Source organism: Balaenoptera borealis (genome assembly GCF_965194805.1).
Source record: "Balaenoptera borealis genome assembly, chromosome: 2".
In the NCBI taxonomy this organism is placed as follows: Eukaryota; Metazoa; Chordata; class Mammalia; order Artiodactyla; family Balaenopteridae; genus Balaenoptera; species Balaenoptera borealis.
The window spans coordinates 28,879,725-28,904,268 of NC_138867.1; the positions used below are offsets into that span (position 1 = coordinate 28,879,725).

The 24,544-nt window shown below is 36.8% G+C and overlaps 1 protein-coding gene across 4 annotated transcripts in view; it reads right to left on the reverse strand.

The window, feature by feature from the left end:
* Window positions 1–24,544, reverse strand: part of ZFR (zinc finger RNA binding protein) — a 76,956-nt gene that overhangs the window by 37,859 nt on the left and 14,553 nt on the right. For 3 of the 4 annotated variants that reach the window (XM_082382211.1, XM_082382214.1, XM_082382213.1), the window contains exons 3-12: window positions 22,114–22,137; window positions 20,348–20,630; window positions 18,664–18,808; window positions 15,962–16,180; window positions 9,656–9,903; window positions 7,303–7,494; window positions 6,495–6,786; window positions 4,400–4,593; window positions 2,573–2,692; window positions 1,246–1,391 (exon numbers count right to left, since the gene is read on the reverse strand). In XM_082382211.1, coding sequence (XP_082238337.1) covers window positions 1,246–1,391; window positions 2,573–2,692; window positions 4,400–4,593; window positions 6,495–6,786; window positions 7,303–7,494; window positions 9,656–9,903; window positions 15,962–16,180; window positions 18,664–18,808; window positions 20,348–20,630; window positions 22,114–22,137 — 1,863 coding nt within the window. The remainder of the gene's footprint in view (window positions 1–1,245; window positions 1,392–2,572; window positions 2,693–4,399; window positions 4,594–6,494; window positions 6,787–7,302; window positions 7,495–9,655; window positions 9,904–15,961; window positions 16,181–18,663; window positions 18,809–20,347; window positions 20,631–22,113; window positions 22,138–24,544) is intronic. The other variant, XM_082382212.1, reaches the window with a different exon arrangement.

The window sequence follows — 24,544 nt, forward strand, 5'->3', positions numbered from 1 at the left end:
CTGAAAACATTATGCTAAGTGAAAGTAGCCAGACACAAAAGACAACATATTTTATGATTCCATTTATATGAAATCTCCAGAATAGGTGAATCTATTATTAGTGGTTGCCTAGGGGTAGAGGGAGGAGTTGGCGGGGTGGGGGTGGGGGTGGGGGAAGATAAGGATTGACTGCTAATGGGTTTGTGGTTTCTTTTGCAGGTCATGAAAATGTTCTAAAATTGACTGTGGTAATGACTGCACAACTCTGCGAATATAATAAAAACCAGTGAATTGTACCATTTAAAGATATGCCAATTATATCAATAAAACTAAACATTTACATATCTCTTGAACACGTTTCTCATTTCTCCTTCCCTGTAGCCTCTAAAGTTTTTATAATAGACGTTTCCTGAGAAACAAAAACAAAACAAAAAAACCCCAAAACCCACACATTATTAATGTCTAGAAGCTACTAAATCTGATATTCCGGATATTTTTATCATGTAACCAAATGTTCTATTTTGCTTGTTTTAAACTGAGGCATTTATTTGTAGTATTAAACTATTTCTTTGTGTATTTAAATATATATAAGATACCATTTCCAACATAATTCCTAATACCAAGGACACAGTCAAATATTAGAATAGCCAATAACTTAGTTTTAATGCATTTCTCTCCTAGACCTAAGGTCTTCCAGAGAAGTGAAAACTAAAAGTATATTAAATAGGGACTCCCCTGGCGGTCCAGTGGTAAAGAATCCGCCTCACAATGCAGGGTACGCAGGTTCGATCCCTGGTCAGGGAACTAATATCCCACATGCCGCCAGGCAACTAAGCCTGTACACCACAACTACTGAGCTCACACGCCTCAACTACTGAGCTCGCGTGCCTCAACTAGAGAGCCCGTGTGCCGCAAACTACAGAGCCCACACGCTCTGGAACCCGCGCGCCACAACTACAGAGCCCGTGTGCCCTGGAGCCTGTGTGTCACAACTAGAGAAGAGAAAACCCACACACCACAACTAGAGAGAAGCCCGTACGCCACAATGAAGATCCCGCATGCCTCAACGAAGATCCCGTGTGCCACAACTAAGACCTGACGAAGCCCAAAATAAATAAAGTAAATAAATAAAATAATAAATAAATCTAAAAAAAAGTATATTAAATAAATCTGGATTGCTCTGAATGGATGTCACATACTCAGAATAGCTAAGTTTTTTAGAAAGGCTAAACCACTTATTGTGCTATTAAAAGTTAAAGATACTACCTCATTTCCATTCTCCAGCGTTCCTCTTCTTCTCTTCTTCGCCAATACTCCTCTTTCTGCATTTGCTTCCTCATTTTCTCTTCTTGAATCTTTCTTGCTCGAATACTGGGTTTTACTTCTACTTGCAGATCTGGATTTACTTTTTTCTGTTAATATAGACAAGATATTTGAAAAACCAGCAACCCCTCCAACAATCTACACGTATCTTTATATCATAAAATGCCACATATTCTTTCATCATAGGGGCTTTTGTTTGCAAATTTCCTATTATAAGAGTAAATGCGGGCTTCCCTGGTGGTGCAGTGGTTGAGAATCTGCCTGCTAATGCAGGGGACACGGGTTCGAGCCCTGGTCTGGGAAGATCCCACATGCCGCGGAGCAACTAGGCCCGTGAGCCACAACTACTGAGCCTGCGCGTCTGAAGCCTGTGCTCCACAATAAGAGAGGCCACGACAGTGAGAGGCCTGCGCACCGCGATGAAGAGTGGCCCCTGCTTGCCGTAACTAGAGAAAGCCCTCACAGAAACGAAGACCCAACACAGCCAAAAATAAATAAATTAATTAAAAAAAAAAAAAGAGTAAATGCAGTAAAGTAAGTTGAATCAGAGGAAAAATTCAGAATACATTCATAAACATTCTTTTTTCCTTCCCACCCCCAAAATTCTTAGTTGTTCAAGTTTAAAGTTATACATTTAGTACGTAAAACGTACATAACTTAGTGCTAACCAATAAAAGAAATCCTTAGAAGACTGATGGATATTAATTTTCCTTTGTAAGTAAATGATTCTAGATACCTGAGTGTGGGGTTAAAAAGTTTCTTTTCATATAAATGCATTGTCCTTTAACAGATTATTTTTAACTTTCACTTCTGTGTTTAGAAAACATGAATCTAGTGCATTAGTCCAACCTAATTAAAAACTTTAAATACATTATTTAGATTTAACTTATCACTTGAAGTGTTTTCAATGAAGAATTCCTCATCTCATAATTCATTTTAGTGGGAATTCTGCCAAGATAAAGGAAAAGAATGGAGACCCGACACTTCTTTCAAACACTTCCTGTGATGCAATTATCTTTACATGATTACTTGATCCAAATAATGTTATAGCTTTATTTTGCCACTACAAGTAATGAAATATGATATCGTTTTTTCCTAAGTATAACAAACTAGTCAATAAAAACTAAACATCTGACTCTATGTGAGACATTACATGCCAATTCTGGAGTGGGAGTTCATGGACTTAGTGAGTTATATTTAGAGGCCTTGTTTTTGCATCTAGAATGTTCCAAGCCATATAAAAAGAGAAAATAGCTGAACTTTTACTCACTTTATATTGAAGTCTGTGTCTTCGCCCTTTTAAGTGCATCTCCTTAGCATTGGGATCATTAAAGCTGCACTCGCACAATTTGCAATGGAATCGAATTACTTTTCCTTCATCATTTCGTACCTTGATGTGGAAAAAAAAATTCAAGAATCACAACAGGAATGTTACAGTTGAAGATTTCAATTATAAACCCTCATGGGTTGTAAATAACTTTTAGAATTTGAAGTGAGAAAGAAACGGGGCAATGTCTATACTTTTTAAAAAGGATAATCTACAGAAATGAACTAAAGGTAGAATTTTTAACTGTAGCATGCAAGACGTGTTAGCATGTATTTGGCTCTTGTAATTAACTTTTATTTTAATACTTTTGTCTATATATAAACATTTAGATTTAAATGCAGTTAGATACCTTAAATTCTATAATAAATATTTACTCAATACTTGCTACTGGCCAAGTACTGTTCTTGGAAATGGAGATAAAGATGATGAAAGGCATTATTCACATTTATTTCTATAAAGCCCAAGACTTTATACATGTAACTTTATGGAAAACCAGTATCAATTTTTTTCTAACCGCACAACCAGTTAGGAAGACAAGTAGGCTAGAATGTTATTAAAAAGTCTACAGTGAATTCTAAGTTCAAATGGTGCAAGTTTTAAAAATTGGTTCTGAACTCAATTCTCTGAAGTATAAGATTACTTTACCCAACATCACTGGCAATTAAGCTGTTCTGGCTGTATTTTTTTTTTTTTTTTTTTTTTAGACAACCAAGTCTTACTCTTTTAAGAGCTGTAACTTTAATTAATTAATTAATTTTTAAAGAAGTTTATTAACCTTTAAATGTCCTTTTTTTTTTTTGGCCACGCTATGCACAGCACTGTGGAATCTTAGTTCCCCAACCAGGGATCAAACCCATGCCCCCTGCAGTGGAAGCATGGAGCCTTAATCACTGGACCACCACGGAATTCCCAAGAGCTATAACTTTAAATTAAAATTGTATGTGAACTACTTTCAAACTGCATAGCCCAGTTTTCCACCCCGTAAACAAAGAACTCAATATGTAATTTTTCTTGATGTGGAAAAGGATGAAGGAACAAATAAATATTTGCTAAAAATATACTGTAGGCTAGGCACTGTGCTAGGTACTTTATTTCATCTAAGTTTCATAACTTTGCTGGCAGATAACCAAATTTTATAGATGTAGACACTGAAGCTCAGAGAACTTGTTCTCTATAATTGTTCTACAATACAGCAAAAGTAAAGAGTAGGGCTACACCACTGTATGTTAGTCTTTCTGCTAACAGCAAATATTTATCAAGCCCCTCTGACGTTCCCTCATCCTCCATTTATTGAGTTACTTTGTCTGTAAAACAGGAATAGCTTTCTCATCAGCTTGAGAAATCAAATAAACAGTATCTGTTAAATCAGCAACCTTAATTTTACACATGAAACGGACTGTTCGGAAGGAAATATTTGCTGTCTTTGTCATTTCTGCTGCTCACAATTTTTATTACTTTGTATGTTCAGAAGAACAGTAGAAGGGTTATATTAAAAGAATGCCTGCCAAGTAGATGGAAAGTTACTTCACACCACAGTGATGGCTGTCAGCAGGGAAAGAGAGTAGTTAACAAAAAAATTGTGATGTCACTTAGGCAAGCTTAAAAAAAAAAAAACCTTCAACGAAGATGCCTTTGATATTCCTTTTTAAGTAATCTAAACCTAAAATACAATTGAATATAATTTAATTTTACACGTAAAGCATGCTTGTAACAATGACACACGTCTTCCCTTTATCTGATCTCACAGCACTAGTATTCTCAAATCAATACCTCCTCCACATAATCATGGCCCACCGGCTGCACATCACTCTGCAAAGCAGCAAGGGACGCAGGTGTGACTGGTTCTGACACTGTGTCTGGCTTTACTTCCGGGATCTGTACAGCAGTGACAGGAGTGCTTTTAACACATTCGGTTCCTTTTAAGTCTTCTGTTTTATTTCCTGTTGATTGCAGCTTATTACCACCTAGAAGAGCATAAAAGAATTATAGTGATTTAAATTTTCTTTTTGTATAATGTATGACCTGATACAACAAGAACTTCAGATAAAGTTCTGATCTTTTCTAACAATTGTCAAACTCCTGCCTGACACAGAGCAGGTCAGAAGTTTGAAGAGCCATGTAAACCACTTGGCTTTTTTATCTTATTAATTAAACACATGTCTGAATTTTCTTTCCCCTTCTCTACGTCCCAATATCCAATGGTGCTCTCTGTCCCCACCATGGCTCTTATGGGATCAAGTACCTAAAAGTAAATAGCAAGTACCTGAAATGGTAGAGTCTAAGCCTAAATCGTGCTTATATCCCTTTGCCAAGGAACGGGGCACTGTTCTAAGTTCTAGTAATATACTAGATTATATAGAATATATAGAATAAGACAGTGTGGCTGTCTTTGAGGTGCCAACAGTTTAAGGGAATATATAAGTCATTAGAGTACCATGTGGCAAGTGCTGTTGTAAGTATTAACAGGGTACTGTGGGAATGTAAAGGAAAGGAGCCACAACCCTTTAAACTGACCCAGTTAAGAATGGCTTTACCAAGGGTGTGACACTTGAGCTGGGCTTTGAAAGAAGAGCAATGAGTATGAACTGTCAGGCAGAAAAAAAGAGAATGATGTCTAAACAGAAAGAGTAGCATGTACAAGAAAAGCACAAAAACATGGAGTTAAAAAGACTATGGTAAATTCAAAGAAGACTCAGTAATTCAACATGAATTACTACCGAGATAGAGGTGATGATATGAGACAGGGGTCAAACTGTGAAGAGCCTTGGATGACATAATTAAGGAATACAGAGTTTTTCCCTACATGCAAGGGGAAAGCCACAGAAAATTTTTAAATAACAGACTAACACAATTTGATACTTATATGACTTTGACAAAAGTGTTGGAGAAACTGGATGCAGTAAGAGACAACGCTCTGAGGAAGAGACTTTGAAGGCCTAAAAACAAGGCAGTGGCTGTGAAGAGGAAATGACACTTTTTGGAGAAATACTGTAGTGACAGAAACAAAAGGACTAGATAAACTGGAGGCAATAAATAAAAAGAAATCATGTCAGTGAAGTTCTCCATGTGAAAAAGCAGCAGTTTTATGAGATTATTTCACGGTACTCTTGTGACGAGATAAAAAGTTAGAATGAGCCACTAGTAGGCATCAACAGAACCATACAGATCATGACCAGGAAATACCTAAAATATGGCTCTAGAACTCAGGTGGGGGTTTTGAATTGGCCCAACTGATTTTAAACTCACTGCATACACAGTGGAATAGATGAGACCACTCATGAATACTAGGTAAGTGAGATGAGGGCCAAAATCAGAATCTTAGGAACACCACCAGTTAATGAACATGAAGGCAGGAGAACTAATAAAGATACCCGAGGAAGAGGTGAGTGGACATGGAATAGAGAGACAGAAACATATCTTAAGCTTTAAGGTATAGCAGTCAACTGTGTCAAATGTTAGAGAGGTCAACAGCATGAAACAGAAAACTGGCCACTCAATCAATCAGGCAAGTAGGTCTTTGGTGACTCCTGAAAGCAGTTTCAGAAAAGCATAGAGTCGAAACACTGTAAGAGACTGAGGACTGGATAGTAAGTAGAGAAAATAAGAATTAGGTTAGCAGCCTGAGAAATGGGAAAATATATACATATTTTTTTTTAAGATTATGAAAGACACAGGTATACCTGTTGGCTGAAGAAAAGGGAGGGAACTGAAAAAATTTCAAGAAAAAAAATACAGATATGTGATTGAATAAGGTCCCAGGAAAGGAGAAGACTGATACAACAGCAAAAGTAGAAGGGTTAGTCCTGGAATGGAGGAGAAACATCACTTTGAGTTAGAAGGAACACAGAGAATCTTCAGTACTTGCCAACAAAGTTTATTTTGGGTGTAGATGTTTTCTTGGCAGCCATATTTGCAGGCACTGCTGATACTTTAGTGTTGGCTGTGCTATTAAGAGACGAGTTTCCTGTAGTTGTAAGACCTTTCACTGAAGAAGTTGCAATTGATGAAGTATTCACAGTACAATTGCTTGCTGCAATGCTTGAAGGAGAGGCAGTTGGTTTTGAAGCAGACACGGCTGTTGAAGAAGTAGCTTGGCTAACAACGTTTGGTTCTGTTGAAGGAATGGGTTTGCCAAGTTTTGTGTGTAATTTAACCACCTACAAAATAAAAGCATATTTATTTGTCAGGAAACTCAGAGAATGTAAATTTTTTTTAAAAAGTTTGTCTAAAAGACACTATAAAATGAAAATCTTAACTATATTTTTCTTTGTTGTATTTTTTGTTATACATTTTTAGATAAAAACTTATTACTTTCAAAATAATCTCCGTGAAGCAGATATGGATACATATTCCATCTACCACCAGGTAAGGAAATGACTTGGCCACATGCTTACCAACCTAGTAGTAAGCATGACAAAAGGCGGAAAACAATCACATGACTCAATTTCCAGTTGGTGAAAAAAAATGATCCAGTTCAATTTAAAGAAGAAAGGTCTCCAGTCTTTCTTTCCTTAAGCAAAGAGTATCTGATGTCACCTTTATATACATGTAAGCAGGGTGTATAATGTACTCAAAGTTTTCAAATTTTGAAGCCACCTTTACTTTAAGCCCCCCACTGAAAAGGAAAAGAAAACAGAGTAAGACATAAGGGTGTGTGGGAAAAAAACACCTACTTTCTGATGCTTAGCACCACGAATGTGGGCAGCATATGCATCTGCTCCTGTACAAGACACATCGCAGAGCTCACAACGTAGCTGATTTTGAGTCCCACGAGTAGAGTTGTTGCTGCTGCTGGTATTCTGTGAGGCTTTCAATGCGGCTTCTTTTTTTTTATGTTTCTGCCCTTCTAGATGTTCTTTGTAAGTCTGTTTCAAACAAAAGGAATAAATTTTGCTTCACTAATTTTCTATCTCCATCAGTTGAAATTATTCAATTCTCAAATCTCTAATACTCATTAAAAAATCAGCACTACACATTTTTAAACACAACTGAACAAGAGCATGTGGTTTCCCTACATACATGATATATCTGTGGTTCTCTGTACCTTGTTTTCCAAGAATACATTTACCTAACACTTTATTTCTTTTCAAACACAGAATGCATTTTCACATAGAATCTGTGTTAGAATCCATGCCACCCTGAACAAAAGCACATTTAAAATATTTAACAGCCAAAATTTTATCTCTTTAGAAGGAAAAATAGTATTATTGTAATACTAGCCATCAAAATAGTGAAATTATATATTAAAAATTGTCTTCAGGGCTTCCCTGGTGGTGCAATGGTTTAAGAATCCACCTGCCAATGCAGGGGACATGGGTTCGAGCCCTGGTCCAGGAAGATCCCACATGCTGCAGAGCAACTAAGCCCGCGCGCCACAACTAATGAGCTTGCGCTCTAGAGCCCACGAGCCACAACTACTGAAGCCCATGCGCCTAGAGCCTGTGACAAGCTACCACAATGAGAAGCCCAAGCACTGCAACCAAGAGTAGCCCCCGCTCGCCGCAACTAGAGAAAAGCCGGCGCGCAGCAACAAAGACCCAATGCAGCCAAAAAAACAAAACAAAACAAAAAACCATTAAAAAAAAAAAATTGTCTTCAATGCAGATGACCGAAGAAGGTAGCTTTATTAAAATGAGAGGAGGTCAATAAGGACTGCTGGGTAGTTTGTTTTTTTCTTGAGTGGGGCCAGACAGTTACTTTTTCCTATATTATTTAAAAAATTGTTTTAATACAGACATATGATTAGCGTAAAATTATATATACAGCATAGAATCTCAGAGCTTGATGAGACTTTGGAGATTAACTAAAACAACAATTTTCTAAATTTTAAACAAGAGAATCCTTCTTCAAAATGAAATCTTGTGCACAAGTAAGGAAAGTTACTGTTTTTGAAACGAGAGAGGAAGGCGTAAGACCTAGCCATCTGATTCTCCTCTCACTATCTGCGGCAGTCTAAAGTGGCTCCGTGAAGCAGTTTGAACCTCAATTATTTAGGACAAGTCCTTATTACAGAAGCGAGGAAACAAAAGTCCAAAGAAGTTAAGGTCTCCAACTTGCCCAGGGCCACAAGTTAGTTGCAGAGACAGGACTGGAACCATGGCCCCTTGTATCTGAACCAACTTATTCTCCCTCCTTATGTCTGCACTAGACTCTAACTCACCCTAACTCACCACCTCGATGGTATTTTTCTCTAAGGTTCATTAACCCCTTATGGCACTGCCTCTGACTTGTAGAAGTACCCTTGGCCTGTTCTTGTGTAACCATCCAGCTCCCCCAAATCAATGGTCAGCCTTATATATATACTCATTCTAAATGCTGCAATTAACCTATCACCCTAGAGCCACGTTCTATCCTTTTATATGGTACCACATATTCAACAAGTCTCTTATGGTTTGCATTTAGCCACTCATAGCATCATTCCCTTTAAAACAGTCACTACTGAGTAAGATATACTCCTCAAATCCTAAAACCAACATTCTTGTTCCCGTTCAGGTTTAATCTTGGGTTGCTGCAAACATTCCCCATCTGTCTCCTCTCCCCCAACAGAGTAATCACAATGAACCTGTTTCCTATCATACTGAAAATAGAAAAAAGGTTTTATGTTACTAGCCACATTAATTAAAATATTCCCTAATTTGGTGTAACTCAGCGAATGCTGGTAACTGAAAATACCCTACAAATTCTGTTTTGAAAAGTAGGCAGAACTAATCTAGTAAATTAAAAAGAAGGTACACAGGTTGGGCAAGGGTGGGAGTGGATGTAACTGGAAGAAACTACTAAAGAGTCAAAATCTGGTCTTTTCAAATACTATGCCTTTTGTCTGCCAAACTGCTTATCAAATTTTTATACGAAAACTAGATACTCTTAAATAAAGTATTAACAAAGTTGGGAAGGGAGCTGAACTCACTAGATTTTATAAACAGACTCTTCCCTAAATCACTTATTTTAAGTTTAGCAACAGGAAAGAAACAAAAAACAAAAAACCCAACCACTGAAGACTCATGGTAAAGCATACAACATAAGTACCTGTGGTCCAGCACAGCTGATCTTACAAACATCACAGTAGTGAATCTGGGGTGGTTTGGGAGGCTGTTTTGGTTTCAGTTGTTTATTTTGGAATGGTGCTTTTTTAGTGAAGGTGGTCCCTGTCCAAGCAGCTGTTGCAGCAGCTGCTGCTGCCGCCGCCGCCGCCTGCTTCTGCTGCTGCTGCTGCTGTTGGTAGTAGGAGGACGCAGCTGAATACACGGCTGCTTCGTAACCTGAATAAGATGTACCTTACAGAGAAAATCAAACAAAGGTTATGTTACGTAATTATAAAAGGCCAAGATAAATGTTATGAATTTAAATCCAATAAATGCTGCTAAAGGTAGGTTTACATGTGCATATTTACAAATAAAGTATATCTCACAAAACCTGGGGAAAAAAATCTCACTTATCTTTCTTTTAATGTAAGTCAACCAACATAGTATTTATGCAGTATGTGCCAGGTGTTATAGAGATATGAAGTATGAATAAGATTTGGTCACTGCTTTCAAGAAGGCTTATAGTTCTGTTGGAGGGAAGTGACAGGCTTGAAAAACTTATGTGGTTATGGAACCTGTTATTAGTATTTCCCCAAGCAGAATTCCTCTGAATAATTTGGCAAGTGCTGGATTTGAGGAAGAGTCTGAACTAGGATACTAGAAAGGAAAAAAAAAGAAAGTCATGAAAGTAAGATTTTACATGCTTGGTGGCTTAGAGGATAAAATATGTGAAAGAAGAGGAAAACACACAAAGATGACACCAAGATTCTGAATCCCAGTGATTGACTGATGGGTTGTGCAACCAATAAAAGCAAGGAGCTGATAGAAGCTGGTATGGAGAGGCAAAGCTTAGCAGAAGTCCATAATATGGAGTTGGAGTTCAGATGAACATCTAAGACAACAAATAAAAGATTTTGAAATAAAGAACCAAATACACTGGTTCCCATCTTCCAAAAGGTGAAAAAGCACTGAATTTTCTGGTTACATGTAGGGATTCTATCCATTTCCATTGTTCAAAGTCTTTGATGAATAACACATTAGACTAGTTATTGATATAATATATACATGCTGTTTATGTTATGATTTATAGATGTAAAAATCTATAAAAGCTTTACATGTGACAAAGTTGATGATTTTATTTATAACCCTATCTCAAAACTGGAAAACCTACTGCTTCCTAAACTAAGATCTCTGGAAATTTGTTGGACTCCCTAATTATCATCCCTTCCCCTAAAGTGGAAATGAGTGGGCCAAGAGTTAAGGCTCAAGAGAGAGATTCCTAGTTGCCATGATGGCACAGGAGAACTACTTAAGGAATACTGAACTTTTTGGTATCTCAAATGCAAGCTGCTATACTGAGGAGTAAAGACTTATGACACACTGACTCCAACATACCTTACACACACAGGGGAGAAAATAAGAATTGGAAAGGTGAAGGTTAAGATGCATGCGAAATCAGAATCATAGGAATCTGAAACTGGACAGATCGAGAGACAGAGAGAGAGAGAGAGAGAGAGGAAGTAGTTGGGCAACTTTTATGAAAAGCCTTTGTAGACTTTTATGTCAGGTTATTAAATTATATAAATGCTTATGAAGATATAAAGAAAGAAAATGTGGTAATGGAAGAAAACACCTAAAAATGAAAGTAGGAAGAAGCCGGTAAACATCAATAATAAGCATATGATCAGTTTTAAAAATCAGAAAACACTTGGTATAATTGGTTAAAAGAAAAATTCTATAGATCAATAAATTCTTTACTTGTCAGTCCTACCAGTGGACTCTACTACTGAAGCTTGTGATAAAAGAATATAATTAAGCTCACAGCCGAATACTTTCACATTTATAGTCAGAAACATGTACAGTTTAAATTTCGCTCTTTAAACAACACCATAAAATTGTCCAATTTTTAAAATAACAAAGCTACTTGTGGATTATTACTGGTTAGGACCATAATTTTTATATGAAATCTTTATTAATAGAAAATTTCCAAATGACTAGTTGTGTGTAAGGAACTGTAAACATGCCACTTAAAATATAACTTCATGAATTATGTATCAAGAAAATAAAAAGGAGAATAAGGGCAGCAGCATCCTACAATGCTGGATGACCAGGACTTCTAGGGTTTTTTTTGTTCCTTTGGCAGCACCTCACGGCTTGCGGGATCTTAGTTCCCCAACCAGGGACCCAGGCCTACAGCAGTGAGAGTGCCGAGTACTAACCATTGGAAACGCCAGGGAATTCCCTAGGTTTAAAATTGAGAATCCACACTATGGGAGGCAGTGTTCCAGACACAGTGAAGTCTCAGACTAGAACTATAAGTTAGGTATTGCAGGTATTACTATACTTACTTTAGAGATGAAAAAACTGAGGCTAAGAGATTGTAAGGTCCTCTGTGTTACTTAACAAAAATCACTAGGTTAAGCATAATATTTACAAAATAACCTCCTTCATTTGTACACGTGTAGTCTAAAACTAATAAAAAGGTAAGCTTAGTTATAGCTTACTATTTAGCTTTTTTTAAAAAATATCAAAGCATAAACTGAAAGGTAGGCTGAAGGTTCTGGAATTCTGCTAAGGAACACCTTTAAATCTCCTATAACTACTAGGAAACAAACGTACATTTCTTATAAAGCACTATGGGAAAATAAATATAAGGATGTGTCTCTAAATTAAGTAAAAGCTCAATTTGGAAATGCTAAAACAGTTTCACTTAAAAAGCACCTTTATTATAAATACTTGTCAATTAGAAAGTTGCATAATTATAGCAGTTAAAATATAATTTTTAAAGGTATGGTATCAGAAACAAAAACTATCATTTCAACAGTAAATGCATCATACTACAAGTCATCATTCAGTAGGTACCAATACTCTAGAACTCATTTTTAATGAGATAAAAAGAATAGCTGACTTAAGTTGTAGCTGATATAAAACTGCAGATACAGAATTCAGAAGCCCTAATAATGATCTCTCTGGATGGCAATTTCACATTGTGTATCACATGTTCTTTAAAAAGTGTATACTCTGATGTAACAGTTCCAAATCTAGGAATTTATCCTAGGGAAACAACTGGCAAACACACAAATCTTTACATAAAAGGATTAGTTTACCTAGTGTCATTTCTAGTTTTTCCTTAATATGAAACTAAATGTCCCCAAAAAGAACCTTTAAAATGTGGTACATGCATACAACAAGACAGTATTAGTCATTAAAAACTATGTTTTTCTAAGCATAGATCTTGGTTTCTAAATACCAATGCCATACAGAAACCAAGGCTCCTTTGTGACATGGCTAATTGTGAGTCTAGGGCAGGAAAGGCTCAAAGTTTGTTGTTGTTTTGCATTTTATTTATTCCTTAATACACTGTCTTGTTCCGCGTAGGATTTAGGGTGATATGGGCAATTTCAGTTCTTATCTCTCGATGTTTTGTTGCATCTTGGCTGTTAGAAGAAGCCTAGCTACTGAATTTTAAAAATATTTTTTTATTTCTCAGAGGTTTTTTATCTCTTACCCTATGTCAAATGCTATGCTGGATGCTAGGGATACAATGGTGAATCAGGCAGAATAACATCTTACTGTGCCAGAAAGGAAAGAAGTGCTCAAAGACAAATGATGCCAAGTTCAAAAGACTCAGAGCTGGTTTGAAAAGGATCCCACTGGCCAAATTTGGGACACTGTGTGCCTCAGAAAGAAAAATGAAAGCAATGGATACTACACTGAATAAAAAAGGAGCCCACAGTAATACTAAAAAAGAAGGGGTGAGGGGACTCTTCTTTAGGGAAGAATGTCTAAGAATCCAAATCCTTTTACATTGATTCTTAGTAAAAGGATTTTGCATTCACCATTGGAGAATCTGATTCAGTTACTGAGATTTTCATAGGATCTAACATCTTAGAGAGGAAGGTAGTTGAGTAATAGGCCCACAGATTACTTGGTTAATTATAAAATGGAAAAAGGTATCTTTACAATGGAAAGATCTGGTAGTCACCACTTTAATCAGTGATTATACTTGGCACCATCAATAAGGAATAAATTGACATTATTTTGTGCACCTGATGTGCTGAAATGTAATGCTCACATAGGTAGTTTAACTAACTAAAAAGCTGCCAGAATCTAAACATAAAGAAAGCAGGTGAATCTAGATTGTGGGATATTCTACAAGACAACTGGTCTGAACTCTTCAAAAACATCAAGGTCATGAGAGACAAGATAAAAATAGGGGTTATTCTACATTAAAGGAAACTGAAACTAACAACCAAATACAACCCATAATCCTTGACTGGACCCTAAATTTAAAACAAAGCACAAACACAAATACATTAACCACAGAGAAAGCCCAGCCATAAAAGACATTTGTGGACAACTGGAGAAAATTTATTAGATAATATCCATGTCCAATTCCTTATCTGAATTGTGGCTATATAAAAGAATGCCCCTATTCTTAGGAAATACATGTGGAAGAATTCTAGGCAAAGCACCATGTTGTCTGCAACTTATAAAACACTGCTGAACCATTTGAAAATATGTTTAAAGAGAGGCGAGATAAAGCAAATGTGACAAAATAATACTTGGTGAGTCTAGGTAAATGTTGTACAGGCATTTGTTTTACTATAATATTTTTTCACTTTTCTGCAGAATTAAAATTTTCTAAAATTGGGGGAAAAACATGAATCCAAGAAATGGTATATCTCTATACTTAGAAAGGACATTCACAATGAGGAAAGGAGTTTACACTACAGTAGATATAAAACAAATTCATTTTTATAAAGAAACCATGATGTTTATATATGCATATTTCCATGGAAGAAAGTCTAGAAAGACATGCACTAAAATGTTAATGGTAATTAGTGTCTAGGGGTAGATGTCTAGTAATTTAATTTTACCTCCTTTTTCAATCCATACTTTCAAGGTTTAAAATGATTACTTATATAATAAAGCAGTAAACAAAAATAATCATCTTCATTCTGTGTAAGGTATATTTAAGCAACTGAGAGAGACAAACACTGAGACAGAGAAAAGATAAAGGGAGAAGGAGCACAGGTAAGAGAGAAACAAGGAATAGGAAAGGGTACCATCATATTCCTTATTTTGTTAAAGCTAATGTGGATTTTTTTTTTTAGAGTCCAAACAGATTGCATTGAAATAACTCCATTTACAGTTATAACTAGCTAATCAGAGACAGGCAGAAAAGTTGTATCTGGGCAATCCTGAATAACAACATCTCCTCAGGCCAGTTCATTTCCACATGGCTGTCTTACTTAACTTACAAATCTGTTCCCATTGCTCCCCTTCTTGAGATCTCCTGTTTGGCACCCTGTCTGCCCACAAGATAAAGACAGACACCACAGCAGACCCTACAAAACTTTCCACACTGACATTTCCAGCCTCGTCTCCTGATAGTTACCCCATGTATCCTGTATTCCAGCCACAATGAACTGTTGATCCCAAATACATCATGCCTGCCTGATTTCTATCCCTAGCACCAAGCACAGGATTTGACATAGGGTAAGAGATAAAAAAATCTCTAAAAAATAAAAAAATAGTTTAGAAATTCAGTAGCTAGGTTACTACAAAAACGTGAAGAGGTAAGAAATGCAACGGCCTATGTCACCTTAAATCCTCAATGGAACAAGACAGCATATTAAGGAATAAATAAAATGCAAAACAACAACAAACCATACAGTAGTACAAGGCTAAGTGTCTTCAAAAAAGCCATGTGTGACTTTCATCACTGCAATACTACAAAGTACCTCAGCTGGAAATTAGGAAGAGCAGTGGGCACAGCAAGAAGGTTTTAGTAATTATTCTTCTCCAGGGAAAATATATGATTATTTAAGGAAAATAAATCTACTCTGTCCTTCCAAGAGATGTGTTATATAACCATCATCTTATGGATGTTTATAAAGGCCCCCAATATTTTCAAGGTTACTTATTCCTGAGGATAAATATGAAGATATAGCTCCTTGAGAGCTGAAAAAAACAATATAAAGAATCTGTCAGTGGTATTTCCTGAAGTTAACTTTGAACTTTCAAATTCATTTGGAAAAGTCAGACAGGAAATGACCCTGTAGAATACTAGGTGTTATTTTCTCTAATTAATAAAAAACAAACAAACAAAACAAACAAACAAAAAACCTTACAACTTCGATTATGGTTCATTTGTCACATTACACACATATATTCGTATTAACGCCTATCATTAATTCAATTCTTGCTACTGGGAGTAAGATCATTCCACAGATAATCAAGATAGTTTCTTAGTGAGTCTCTTTTTAATTTGCTTACTCATTTAAACACAGTTTATCAGCCTTACCAGAATAAGTAACTGCCGTGGTACTGTAAGTAGCACTCTGGGTATAGGACGGCACCACAGTAGCTGCAGCTGCTACTGGCTGTACGGTGGAGGATACAGGATAAATGGAGAAAGTAGTGGTAGCTGGACTTGGTGTGGCTGGTTTTATGGCTGTCACTTGTCGAGTTTGCTGGGCTTGTGTATACTGAGTTGCACCTTGGCTATAACCTGCTTTAGGGGCTAAATTGGGAAAGAGACATCAGAAAATTAGAAGGGTGAACCACTATAGTTACTGCACCAATATCCTAGAAAAAAAAAACGTAAACATCATTAACTGCAAATTTTATGTTAGCAATTTCTTCTTGATAAAATTCTTATTACCAACTTAATAAAATATAGCATCTGTATAAATTCACTATCCCTCCACATATGCTTTTTACATATTTCCAAAATGACATTTGTCAAAATTTGCCACTAACTAAAACACCAGCACTATTTAAAACATGATAGCAATAAACAAAGTTTTTAGAAAAGGGTTATGTGTGTGTGTGTGTGTATTTGGGCTAGTCAGTCTACTTGAGAGTTATGCTTAATACTGGGAACAGCATAGAGAGAGACTCAAAGAATAATTTAAGTCACAGTGAAGTTTTCAATGTTTAATTACATGGAACTTGTACATATACTATTCAAGGCATTTTACTGATTTATCCATAGTGAACTTCAATCTAATTACAACCCACAAGGTGCTACTGACTTAATTCTTCAAATGTCAATAGCATGAGTGCAGCTGTTCTTAAATGGCTACCATTAATGTCTCTGCTAAACTTTCCACTGCCCTCGAACATATTAGAACAAATGTATACTTTAAGAATCTTGTAAGACTGATTATCATTAAATTATTAATCCCTTATTAATGATCAGTAAAGCATACAAATGTAATTTTCTGAGAAAGGCCCAAATATCAGGGGCCAAACTCACTTCATGCCTAGTTAAGTAAAGGTACTTGAAATAAATAGCACTTAAGAGTTTATAAAACTTTTCCTACCCATAGTATGAAATTTGATCCACGCAACATATAGATGAGTACAACATTTTACCAAAAAACCCTGATGTCCAGGAGCTAAATGATTTACAGAAGTCACATGGTCAATGTCAGAGTTCAGACTACACCAAGGTCTTCTTACTCTTAGATTACTTCAGTACTCTTAAGTACAACCTATTTAACCTTGGTAACTAATCAGGAAGTTCATTATAGTTCACTGTACCCACAAATCATTAGAAAAGAGACGATAAGCAAAGCCAGGGTCATTATAATGCAAAATATTTTTAAACTACTTTTAAGGGACTCATAAAATCAATCTTAGAACTAAAAGTACCCTAGAAAGATCAGAGTCAGGACTTCCCTGGCAGCACAGTGGTTAAGAATCCACCTGCTAATGCAGGGTACATGGGTTTGAGCCCTGGTCTGGGAAGATCCCACATGCTGCGAAGCAACTAAGCCTGTGTGCCACAACTACTGAGCCTAAGCTCTAGGGCTCGCGAGCCACAACTACTGAGGCGGTGCACCACAACTACTGAAGCCCGCGCGCCTAGAGCCCGTGCTCCGCGACAAAAGAAGCCACCACAATGAGAAGCCCGTGCACCAAAATGAAGAGCAGCCCCTGCTCGCTGCAACTAGAGAAAGCCCGTGCACAGCAACGAAGACCCAATGCAGCCAAAAAATAATTAAATAAAATAATAATAAAAAAGTATTACTCAAAAATAAATCAAATAAAATAAGATATAATTTAAAAAAAAAAAAAAGATCTGAGTCAACTACCCCATTCACAGATAAGAGAACAGAGATGAAATGAGGTAAAAAATCACTTGCCCACATTGTGGTAATGCCAGTGCTAGAAACCAATTCTACTCTTTCCTAATCCAAGGCTCTACCCGCACTCTAATGGCCCTTCAAAAATAATTAAAGTAAAGGAGTTGCTACTTTTCAGAACTAAGAGAGCTTTGCTTTAAAAGTTCTCAATTAAATCTCTATGAAAAAAACCCATCTTTTAAAGACTACAAATATGCAGGCTTCTTTGCAAACAAAATACTTCCTGCTTTCAAACCGTTAATATGTACTGTAATATCAGTGGCTGGTAACAGAACCAACTGTCATTACAGATCACAGAAAGATGAGTTAAAAGTATGGGTCCACAGGAATTCCCTGGTGGTCGGAGTGGTTAAGACTCCAAACTTTCACTGCTGAGGGCCCAGATACAATCCCTGGTTGGGGAACTATTAATCCCACAAACTGCGCGGCACGGCCAAAAAAAAGAAAGGGTCCACAAAATGGAAACCATACTAGGGCCTCCACTAGTTACAAAGGCAATCAGCAGTTATGTCTGCGCATTTCGGACAAAGAGAAGAAGATGGCCAGAAGTTATTGCCACAACTTCTTTTGTACAGCTTATTTCAACAGGAAAAGAACTATAACCTGAAGAACAGGTATGAAATACACTTCCAGGAAGGAAGGACATGATTATGAATTGCCTCCAAGATCTTCTCTCTTTGGGACTCAAAGCCATTCTTGTAGAGAAAGAGAAGGACATGCTTAGAACCTGCCCCTCAAGGTAATATAACACAATGAGTTTAGATGGATTCAAAAGCATATTTTCGTTAAAAAACACCTTGAATAATATGTTTCAATAGTGTACAATGAAAGGGCATATGTTAATAAAACCCACCTGTCTGATAGTAGGTCTCAGCAACAGAAGGCTGAGGCTGGGCGGCAGCAGCTACAGCAGCTGCAGTTGCTGTTGGTTGTTGGTAGTACTGCTTACTATCATAAGCTACAGCAGGAGCTGTGGATCTTACATATGAGTACGAGTCCTAAAGAAAGAGAATGAAAGAAAATCTTGCTATGAGTGAAGTGGCAGACGGAAAAAAACCCTCATCTTTACTATATTAAAAATGCAATAAAAGAAAACAAAAGTCTAAATATGTATGAACAGAGACAGAAGATTCAAATTCAATACAAAGGACATTCATTTTGGACATCATCAAATAAGGTCAAAACCATTTTAAGCAGTATGCTTAACTTTTACAATCAGAAAAATCATCAATATTTTAAAATAAGCATTATTTTTTTTAAAATTTAATTTTATTAAAAAATTGCTTGGCGGATCTGCCTTAAAGATGGATCCCACAGTAAAGAACACCTGGGTGTTCTAAGCTTTGTGACTGTTCCAGCTTTCTTTTCATTCTTCCTTATTTACTACTATTCATTAACATAATAATGAGTAGGAGCTTCCAGGTGGAGAAAAGGGGAACAGAGGCTCCAGGGGAAAGGAACGCTAAATATAAATCTCCAAGGCAATGAAGATCAAGGTGAGCTGGGTGAATTCTGGCACTGCATATAGTGAGGAGAGCTGGGGAGGTACACCTGAGGTATGCAGGAGGAAAGGCTGAAAGAGTTGGCAGGGCCCAGAAAATGACGGGCTTCATACATCCTATCAAAAACAATAAAATTTATTATATTCTGTCTCTGGACATAATGAAAACAATCACACATGTTAAAGCAAACAAAAAATGGGTTAAAGGATTAGGATGAAATTTAATTAAATAAGCAGGTAATAATTTAGTGTCATATCAGACATAAAGAGAATTATATTATCATAAACAGACTTAGATCTTTATGTCCCTATAAATCTAACAAGAAGCAATTCAATTTCTATTACAAACTAAGAAAGAACACCTTGAGGGAAGAATGTACATTTAGGCAATAGAATTCCCACCCTTGGTAAGTTTCAAGAAGACACTACGTAATTTGTCGTATTTAGCTGAGGCTCATGGTTCTCAAATTAGGAGACACAGGGGTGTCCCAAGTGGATAAATAATGCCATAGTACCAACAAGGGGCAGAAGACCCTAAAATAAATAAATAAATAAAAAATTTAAAAAGGGGGCAGAAGACCCTATATGTCTTAATTTTTCTCAAAAACTTGTAATAAAATTAAAATACTTAAACAGTAATTAATGTATCTTTTTTTTTTTTTGGCCACGCCATGTGGCATGTGCGACCTTAGTTCCCTGACCAGGGATTGAACCCGCACCCCCTGCAGTGGAAGCGTGGAGTCTTAACCACTGGACTGCCAGGGAATTCCCAATTACTGTATTTTTTTAATTAAAGCAAACATATATAGAGAGTGGAGTGCAATGCACTGGGGGATTATTAATATAAAACTCACTGCAAGGAAACTTAATGCTTGGAGTATGCCCCCAAATTATCTAGGAATACACATTCACTTTTCTGTATCATTAGAGGTATATTTTGGAAGACCCAACTTTGAGAAGCATTGGCTTGGACATTACATTAAACATTGAAGCCACTGAACCTATATGTTAAGGCTAACGAAAGTAGTTTTCTTACCTGGTAGTTTTGTGTAGTAGCTGGGGGTGGTGGTGGAGGTGCTTCTTGTTGCCTCTGTGTATAACCATAGTCGGTCGCTGTGTGTGCAGTGGGGTACCCTCCATATGCAGCAGCTGTTGCAGCAGCTGCAACAGCTACTGGAGCAGGCCTGGCAACTGCAACTGTGGCGGCTGCTGGTGCATAGGCAGCAGTAACTGTGTGAGCAGCTACTGGAGCCTGATGGACAGTGTAGCTAGCAACCGTAGTTGGATGAGAATAGGCTACACCCGAAGCTGGCTGCTGGCTATATTGTGGAGTAGAAGAATAAACATAATAAAATTTAATTTTTAAAATCTAGGAGTTTAATCAACTTAAATCAAAAGCACATTTCCCAATAATTTAATCATAGACTACAAGAGAACAGGTATTTGAGCTTAATAAACCACCTAACCAACATCCTATTTGTTACTGTTGCATAATTTTCATTCCTTAATTTGAACAAATTAGATAGTCACACATATGTTTCAGATCAAAGATCATATCACAAAGCAGGGAGGATAAACTGGGATAAGAAGCAGTATTAGGAAGAAAGAAAAAACTGATCAACCTAGGAACTTAAAAAAGTATTTCTTACATGTATAGTTCTTTATTATGTTCTACAGTTAAAAAAAAATCTCTGTATACAAGGAAATCATATCAAGAAAAATACTGTATTCTAACTCCAATTATGGAAAACATTTCAGGTAGAAACTATTACCGAGATGACTTAAGAAATACTTCTGATGCTGTAAGGCAGTGGTTCTCAGCTAGGGGAGATTTTGCCCTCCAGGAGATATCTGGCCATGTCTGGAGATATTTTTGATGGTTAAACTGCGGAGGAGGAGGTGGTGATGTGTGCTACTGGTATTTAGTGGGTAGAGGCCAGTGATGCTGTTACATAAAGGACAGCTATCCACAACAAAGAATTATCCAAAGAATGTCAACAGTGCTAAGGTTGAGAAATCCTGCTCTAAGGTACAGAACTTACAATGGAATATCTATTATTTTAGATAAATTTTCCAGGTTATAGGCAGCAATTCATTATACACATTTCTTTTTCTCTTAAAAAGTAGCACATGTTGCAAAAGGAGACCTAAGTCAGATGCTTTGCAATCATAACCATTTAAACCTCAGAGAGACAAAAACATTTTCTAAAACTGTAAATCAAATGAATCTTCAGCTAAATTTCTTAAAATAACATTTACTTTAATTTTTAAATTGAGAGCCTATATCACATAAAACCAGGCCCACAAATGTTAGCATATGAAAACGTTTTTGTTGTTTTAGGTTCTCTTGAGTAAGTAATACATTCACAATCACACTTGCTAAAGCTATATTACCAAGGCAGAAAAATGCCTTCTTAAAAAAAGGAGAGCCCCAACAGTTATTTAGCTCATAAGTTTTAATATGAGCCAACAGTTAAGAATACCTAAGAAAAAAATACCTGACATAAGCTGAAGCTGCACTAATAAACTAGAGTGTTTGATTCATGGGTTATAGTACAGGGTATTCTTCACTGGTATGCACAATACCAAAAAAAAATATGGCACAGAATTAAAATCTGGGGCCATCATATTTTAACTGTATTATGGAAAACACTGATAATTAGAATGTGTTCAAAGGGAATCAATATGAAGTTTATAAGTATGGGTATTATTTCACATAAAAGTAGAGGACTTAGGGACATTCAGTCTAGAAAAGGTGACCTTGGAAGATATGATAGCTGCCTTCTAATAGAAGAGACTTACTCCATGCTGCTCCAGAGAACAGAACTAGAACCAATGGATGGAAGGGTGGCAGATTTCAGCCCAATATGAAAAAGAAAAAAAAACAAAAACTTAGAACAGAGTCCAAAGAAACTCTTATAATTTCTATTTGGATGAGGTTTTCCACGTTTTGTTATTAAAAATTAGCTAACATTTCCTACATATATGCCAATTATAAGACAGGAAAAGGGAAGTTTAAACTGTAATAGTGGGAAATTGGTTGGGCATTGACATTTTCTATGGATAATTCCACATCCTTAAGAAAAATTCCAATAACATATACTTCTTCAAAATTCCTAGAACTGAGAAAAAGAATTATGTTTAAAATATAAATACACCAGTTCTGTGAAACCTGTATTTAACGTTTACTGATAAGATTTCCCACGTAGAGGCTACATGGTTATGTAAAATTCACAGTCTTGAATTCCTATACTGTTTCCATTCATCCCACTGCTCTTTATCGAGTATCTGTTCACATTTCATGGTCCCCAAAACATGTCCTATAGGACAAAAAACAAAAGTTGGAGTAGAATAGGAATGTCAAGTACACTAGGCAGGCAATTTGACTTATACTACCACTGATCCTTAAAAGTCCATGCAACTCAGGAAGGGATGACCTCATGCTCTGGTTTATGCCTATTGCCCCAGCATAATCATTAATAGTATTCTTACTCTCCTATGTGTCTCAGTTTGAACAATAAATTTTATAGTCACCCTTCCCAGGAATCATATAAAAAGATGCCAGTGCATTTAGCAACTACCATAGACATCCCTAGGGCTGTCTAACCTAACTTGCTCTGTAGAGCCAGGTCCCTAACCACCATCCGGGCTGGAACCCCATGCTCCACCAAAGCATCATGAAGAATGATGATCCAGTCCCAGTTCCCAGGGGGTCAAGGGCTAGGGCAGCTGACTATTGTTCAGAATAAAGATTCTCTGATTTGTTATCTTAGACCCATCTGGGAAATTCTCTTCCAATTTCAAATACCTTTGGGAAAACTGCCTTTCACATGACATAGATGACCAGACTGGACTATAGCCATTCAATTAAATATCAAGTAGCTAAGTCTAAATAAGTAAATTAATTTTTAAAAATTCACATCAAGTTCAAATTAGTTTACATAAAAATTAGTCTTAAGTTGAAACAGTTCAAATCAAGGTTTTTGCCTAGTCTGGGGCCTGAGAATAAAAGGTGTTAAATTATATCCCTACATAAAATGTAAGACTTAACTGTCTTTAAATTTCTTAAATAGGGAATTCCCTGGCAGTCCAGTGGTTAGGACTCCATGCTCTCACTGCCGAGGGCCTCAGTTCAACCCCTGGCTGGGGAACTAAAATCCCACAAGCCGTGTGGCCAAAAAAAAAAAAATTTTTTTTTTCTTAAATAGAACAGGACATAAAATCCCAAATCTTGTGCCACAGAAAATAATTTGTGAAATATGAGAAGATTTTCATTTACTAAGCATCCAGGAGAGCAGAAGCTTTTACTTAGATGGTAATATCCTTTGTGAATAAATTAAATCTAATCAGCTTCAGTCAGTTTTAAACTGGGACAAATTAAATAATAAATTATGAAACAAACATATAAAAACAACATGGGTAAGAAAGTTTAAGAAACAATCAGACAAGGACTTCCCTGGTGGTGCAGTGGTTAAGAATCTGCCTGCCAATGCAGGGGACACGGGTTCGAGCCCTGGTCTGGGAAGATCCCACATGCCGCGGAGCAACTAAGCCTGTGCGCCACAACTACTGAGCCTGCGCTCTAGAGCCCGCAAGCCACAAATACTGAGCCCACGTGCTGCAACTATTGAAGCCCGCGTGCCTAGAGCCTGTGCCCTGCAACAAGAGAAGCCACCGCAATGAGAAGCCTGTGCACTGCAATGAAGAGCAGCCCCCGCTCGCCACAACTAGAGAAAGTCCGTGCGCAGCAACGAAGACCCAATGCTGCCAAAAATAAATAAACAAAGAAACAAAAAGATACCAAAAAAAAAAAAGAAAAAGAAACAATCAGACATAAAATGGAAGGGTATTTCTCTTGGCGGGGGGTGGTAGGGGTGGGGGGGGCGGAGAGTACTTAGGAAATTACTAATATTGAAGAGTAAAAACATCCTTCATATTTCTGAACTTAAGCTGGAGGTTAATGGTCTGCTCCCTACTTGCTTACCAAAAAGTGAAGCCAGCCAGAAGCCTTACTGAAATAAACAGCCAGCTAAAATCACCAGATGTTTAAAGAAAGCCTACTATAAACTGCAAAAGAAATAAGAATGAACCCATGGGAAATGGATATCTCAAAGCAACAGATAAGAACTTTAAAAATCTCTAATTTGTATCCATAAAACAAGAATTTTACACTAGTTAGAAGATAAAGTTAAAGGACACGGACAAGATAAAAATAAAAGAGAAAGGGTAAATA